At 42.0% G+C, this 6,342-nt stretch overlaps 1 protein-coding gene across 1 annotated transcript in view; it reads right to left on the reverse strand.

Annotated features, from left to right (window-relative positions):
- celf3b (cugbp, Elav-like family member 3b) overlaps positions 1–6,342 on the reverse strand; it is a 36,026-nt gene that overhangs the window by 2,910 nt on the left and 26,774 nt on the right. Inside the window, exons 9-12 of the mRNA XM_056475039.1 lie at positions 5,710–5,856; positions 3,219–3,284; positions 2,977–3,063; positions 1,362–1,505 (exon numbers count right to left, since the gene is read on the reverse strand). Coding sequence (XP_056331014.1) covers positions 1,362–1,505; positions 2,977–3,063; positions 3,219–3,284; positions 5,710–5,856 — 444 coding nt within the window. The remainder of the gene's footprint in view (positions 1–1,361; positions 1,506–2,976; positions 3,064–3,218; positions 3,285–5,709; positions 5,857–6,342) is intronic.

Below are 6,342 nucleotides of genomic sequence, written 5' to 3' on the forward strand. Positions count from 1 at the left end.
AGCTCCCCCTCTCCACGATCAGCTCCTCCAATTAATCAGAAGCTCCTCCCCTTCATCTCTAGCAGCTCCTCCTCCTTCACTATCAGCTTATCCCATAATTTGAAGCCACTCCCCCTTTTATTAGCAGCCCCTCCCATTCATCACTAGCTCCTCCCTTTGACAGGTATTTCCTCCAATAAACCAGTAGCTCATCCTCCTAACCATTAGCTCCACCCCTTTATTAGTAGTTCCTTCCATTCACCATCACCTCCTTACTTTTATGAATAGCCCATCCCCTTAATTAATAACTCCTCCCATTGACCATCATCTCCACTCCTTCATCAGTAGCTCCGCCCCTAAGCTCACAAGTAGCTCCTCCCCTATATCAGTAGCTCCTCCCCTTCACCATCTGCTTCTCCCAAATTCAGCAGCACCTCCCCCTTTATTAGCTGCTCCTTCTACAAAAGTAGCTCCTCCCCTTATTCAGTAGCCCCTCCCCTTCACAATCACAATATGCTGAACATATTCAACCCCTACCCTTCAACACCAGCTCCTCTCCTTCACCAAACACTCATCCCTTAATCATTAGCTCCTCCCTTTCAGCATTGGCTTCTCCTATTTATAAGTAGTTCCTCCCCTTACTCAGTAGCTCCTCCAATTGACCATCAGCTCATCCCTTTCACAAGTAGCCCCCCCTTTCTGAGTAGCTCCTCCCTTACTCAGTAGCTCCTCTCATTAACCATCAGCCCGTCCTTTTCACAACTAGCTCCTCCCCTTACTGAGTAGCTCCTCCCATTAATCAGTAGCTCCTCCCATTGACCATCAGCTCCACCTCTTCATCGGTAGCTCCTCCCATTCGCCATCAGATTCTCCCTTTCACAAGTAGGCTGCTCCCCATAACCAGTAGCTCCTCCCCTTCATAATCAGCACCTTCCTTAATAAGTAGCTTCTCCCTTTCACAGGAAGCTCCTCCCCTTAGTCAGTAGCTCCTCCCCTTCACAATCACAATATGATGATCAACATATTCAGCAGCCCCTTCCTCATTAGCAGCACCTCCCCCTTCATTAGCAGCTCCTCCCCTTTCACAAGTAGCCCCTCCCCTTACTCAATGGCTTTTCTGCTTTATAGTATTTCAACTTTTACAGACACATGTACTTAACTTCTGAATGTTTGAGATTAAATATGAAAGAAATATGTATGATGTAATGAGATGATTGACAGGACACGTAACTAAGCAACAGAATGATATATTAATATGGAAGTTTGTCCCAAAGTTTGCATAATGTTCACTTGTACAGGCCAAAGTATGTATTATTTCCTCACAACATTTAAATTCACAAGTACTACTGCACTCACACTGAGGTTAACATGTCAGTTCTCACCGAAGCACTTGCTTTGATTGGTGGCTCGATCCACAAACACTTTAGCAGAAATGACGTTACCGAAAGGCAGAAACATCTGGAGCATTTCTGAGTCAGTGAACTCCTGAGGCAAATGGTAAATGAAGACGTTACAGCCCTCAGGACCTGCATCACACACACACACACACACACACTCAATGTAAGCTTTACAAACCCACAATATCATGAGAAAAAGCTCATATGCAGTGCTTTATGAGAATTATTTATGAGAATTATGGATTTGCCATAACCCTGTAACATGTATTAGCATGTATTAAACTTAACTGTACCAAGTGTGTAGCTGTAGTGTAATTCAATTATGAAAATTGCACTTAAAATACATTGCACTCTTAATATATATAGCAAGAGGGTCGCTGATTCGAGCCTCGGCTGGGTCAGTTGGCATTTCTGTCTGAGTTTGCATGTCTCTCCCTGCGTTCGTGTGGGTTTCCTCCGGGTGCTCCGGTTTCCCCCACAGTCCAAAGACATGCAGTACAGCTGAATTGGGTAGGCTAAATTGTCCGTAGTGTTTGTGTGTGTGAATAAGTGTGTATGTGTTTCCCAGTGATGGATTGCAGCTTGAAGGGCATCTGTTGCATAAAAAAAATGCTGGATAAGTTGGCGGTTCATTCCGCTGTGGCGACCCTAGATTAATAAAGGGACTAAGCCGAAAAGAATATGAATGAATGAATATATATACAGTATATAAACTTTTATTGTGAAAAATGTTTGTAAAAACCTTTTATTGTACCTTAAAGCAGACTTATTTTGACGTGTACAGAGCATATTTAACTTGAGTCTGCTATTCAGTATTATAGTTTAAATGAATATATTTTAATGCACTCAATTACAGCTTTACAAATGTCTTTTGTATTGTAAATAGCATGCACATGAGAATCTGAACACATTATTTCTGTAATGTGTTGATAACACTTTACTTTAAGGTGTCGTTTGATAAACGTACTCTAGTAATCTCAATTAATTATGCACAATTACATGCAACTAACCCTAAACCTAACCTGCATTCTAACTCGAACCATTTAGTAAGTTCATGTTATTAATTTAAGGGTATTCTGCCCCTTTTTACAAGATATAAAATGCGTCTCTGATGATCTCTGTAATGTGTGTGTGTGTGTGTGTAGTTTCATCTCAAAATGGCACACAGATAATGTCCTCCAGCTCTCTGAAACGGACTCTTTTAGGCTTTGATCCTACTGTGCTGTTTTGGTGACTGTCGCTTTAAATTTAAATGAGACTGTGCTCTTTTTAAAAGAGGGCGTGGCTACAAATGCTAATAAGGGAGAGATGGTCACTAGTGGGCGGGGCTTTCCCCCTCTGATGACACATACAAAGGGAGAATGTCAATCAAAGTGTTTCTCCAGACTGTTTTAATCAAGTGAGAACATTAAAAACTGGATTAATTCATGTTTACCATTAGGAGTTAGATATCTTCACACACTGCTGACACACAACTGTGTTTAAACCCCTTATAAAAGTCATTTTTGCACAATAGGTCACCTTTAATATTGCTCAGTAGTTAAATAAAGTGTCCTGTTTTTAAGATAGGCGTGATTGTAGTCAATGATAGAGTGAGCACCTTCTCTCTGCAGCTGCTGTTGGCTGATCAGTGTGGGCTGCTGGAGGAACTGAGGGCTGACCAGTCCGTATGCCGTCGGGTAAGCAGCTGTAAAACACACAGACACACACACACACACACACACACACACACACACACACACACACACACACACACACACACACACACACACACACACTTTAACAAATGCTGATCCAGAAAGATATAATCTGATCTGACACCAAACACACACACACACACACCTGTGTAATGCTGCATGCCAGCGTACGCCTGCTGGAGCGGGTCTAACGCTGCCACTGGACTCTGGGCTGGAGAGAAGACAAACCAAGTATATTCTAGTAAACACAAACTAAAGGTCTTTGCACATTCATTCATTCATTTTCCTTCAGCTTAGTCCCTTATACATCAGGGGTCGCCACAGTGGAATGAACTGCCAACTCAATTTAAACAGCCATGCTTTGTTTTCCTCTCTCTTCTTCAAAATAGGAAATCAGTGGATTTTGATGCATTGCTTGTGATACTTCAAACATTCATTGTTTGACATAACAGATATCCATACAGCAGTGGAGATTAACCTGTATGCTGTCACAGTGGCGTGCAAAACGAGTGCGAAGCTCAACGCGCTGTCTCTCTCTCTCTTTCTCTCTCTCTCTCTCTCTGTGTTCCGCTATTGGTGTGTGTCTGCGCTATGTGTGTGTGTGTGTGTGAACTTTGTAATGACTTTGTGTGTGACTCATGGTTGCAACTCACAAAAACTGCCTCAAATACTGATTGTTAAAGTTCTTACTGTAGTATTTCTCACACACGTTACGTGAGATCTGCTTCCTGAGGCAGCCGAGGGCGGCGATTGCTGACAGGCACGTGGGAACGGTGGGCGGGGAGGACTAGCCTTAAAGGGCCAGTACAAAAAAACAGCAACCAAGTTTTACCGGCTATAATACATACACTTCAGACAGCTATAATAAATACTCTGATGGGTGTTTTGAGCTGAAACTTTACAGACACATTCTGGGGACACAAAAGACTTACATTAAATCTGAAAAAAGGGCTAACCTATGTGCCCTTTAAAACAAAAAAAAACTCAACTAAAACTAACAACCATAAATAAAACAAACTAAACCTAAACTGGAAAGTACAGCAAATTTTAAAATAATAGTATTATTATTACAAGGCCATATACAATAACAGGTTCTCATTTAAAGCCACATACTTTTCTCTCCGCTTCGGCCGTTTGTCCACACTGAGACGGCGTTTTTAGGAAACGAAAACATCTTTTGGAAAACACTGTTTAAATTGGAGAGTGTCACGGTGGCTCAGTGGTTAGCACTGTGGCCTCACAGCAAGAAGGTCTCTGGTTTGAGTCCCGGCTGCGCCAGTTGGTGTTTCAGTGTGGAGTTTCTTCCCGTGTTGGTGTGGGTTTCCTCCGGGTGCTCCGGTTTCCCCCACAGTCCAAACACATGCGCTATAGAGGAATTGATCAACAAAATTGGCCGTAGTGTGTGAGTGTGTGTGTGAATGAGTGTGTATGGGTGTTTTCCAGTACTGAGTTGCAGCTGGAAGGGCATCCGCTGTGTAAAACATATGCTGGATATGTTGGCGGTTCATTCCGCTGTGGCGACCCCTGATAAATAAGCCGAAGGAGAATGAATGAATGTTTCAAGTGGATAAATTTGAAAACGATGACACATTTTAGTCATGTGATGCGGTCATGTGACCAACTCAGCTAGCATGGCGGACGAAATTGCAAAGCAGGGCTGCGTCCGAAACCGCATACTTCCATACTATATAGTATGCTAAAATCAGTATGCGAGTTGAGTAGTGTGTCCGAATTCATAGAATTCAAAATCAGTATGCAAGAACTGACCTACTACTTCCGGCGAGATTCTGGAGTGCGCATCCCATGCACACTGCGCTATCCCATGATGCCCGGTGAGAGAATTCATGAATGACGCAACTGACGCAGGTAGGTCACGTGACCATGACAAAATGGCGGATGTAGTACGTCCGAACTCCATTCATACTTCTCACATTCATACTGTATTGAACGTACTTTTCTAACCGCTGAGTAGTACGTTTAAATTCAAATGCAGTACCTACTAAGTAGTAGGCGGTTTCGGACGCAGCCCAGATGTTTTGGATGCTTTGACAGATTTATTAAATGTGCCATATACTGCACTGGTTTAATAAGATAGCTTGTTCTCTAATATCTACGGAGTACATTTATGGCTTCAGTAAGTCTCCTGAAACGTCTTTATAAGCTCATTTATTTCTCTATACAATACAGAATCAGAAGGCACATGATTAACCATATATGGCTCGCGTCATGAATATTAATGAGCTCCACTCTGAGATCCCGCTCTTACACACACACAGAGCATGATGTACGCTGAACACGAACAATATAAACCCAATCAGAGTCACGTTAAGCTATTTTGCTCAGCAGATCTGCTGTGGATAAAGGCTAAATCATAATTAAACTTGACAAAAGAGACAGACAGAGATGTATTGTGTTGTATTGTGAAGCTACAGTCAAAGTAAACACAGCCAGGAATTAATATCAGCCTCTGCATGAACAGATGACATTTGAGCTACACGTGTTTGCTCAAACATACACATCAAATTTCACAATAAACACCATGAATTAACAAAAGAAAAAGTCAATAAACTGACATGCAGACCTCACTGCTCTGGTGTTTGGCGATTGTGTGTCTTAGATTTGTTCATGTAATTCACCTTGATATGGATGAAGGCCATTGGTGTAGATTTCTGATGCTGGCTGTCCATTGGTTGTTGCTGGTAAATGACTGTAGCCGTTCACTGTGATTGGCGGAGGCAGAGCCGATACGGGCGTGGCTGCAAGAGTGGGTGGAGTGTTCGCACCTGTAGCCAATCAGAGAGCAGCACAGAGGTTTGATTGACAGGTTGAAAGGAATGTTAAAAACTGAGCTCTGTGCATAAAATCTCAAGAAGAGCGCCACCCCAACCCTAAATCCAATGAGAAATATTTATATTATTTAATAAATTACCCATTAAATTGTATTTTATTCAAGTCTACCCCCACCCCAACCCTCACAGTAATGTGAAAATATGAATTATTGTTGTACAGTGTCACAAAAAATTGATGTCTGCCCTGCCCGAAAACCACCCATCACTTAAAAACAGTAATCATAACGAGAATTATCTATATTATTTATTAAATTACCCATTAAATTGCATTTTATTAATGTCTAACCCAACCCTCCAAGTTATGTAGTGTCACAAAAATGAAGCTGTATTGATGTAAGTATCCACAGCTGTATCTCTTCTAAACTTTACCAGCAGGGGGCGCCTATAGAAATTGTATTTTATTAATGTCTGCCCTGCCCG

This window comes from Danio aesculapii, chromosome 16 (assembly GCF_903798145.1).
Source record: "Danio aesculapii chromosome 16, fDanAes4.1, whole genome shotgun sequence".
Lineage (NCBI taxonomy): Eukaryota > Metazoa > Chordata > Actinopteri > Cypriniformes > Danionidae > Danio > Danio aesculapii.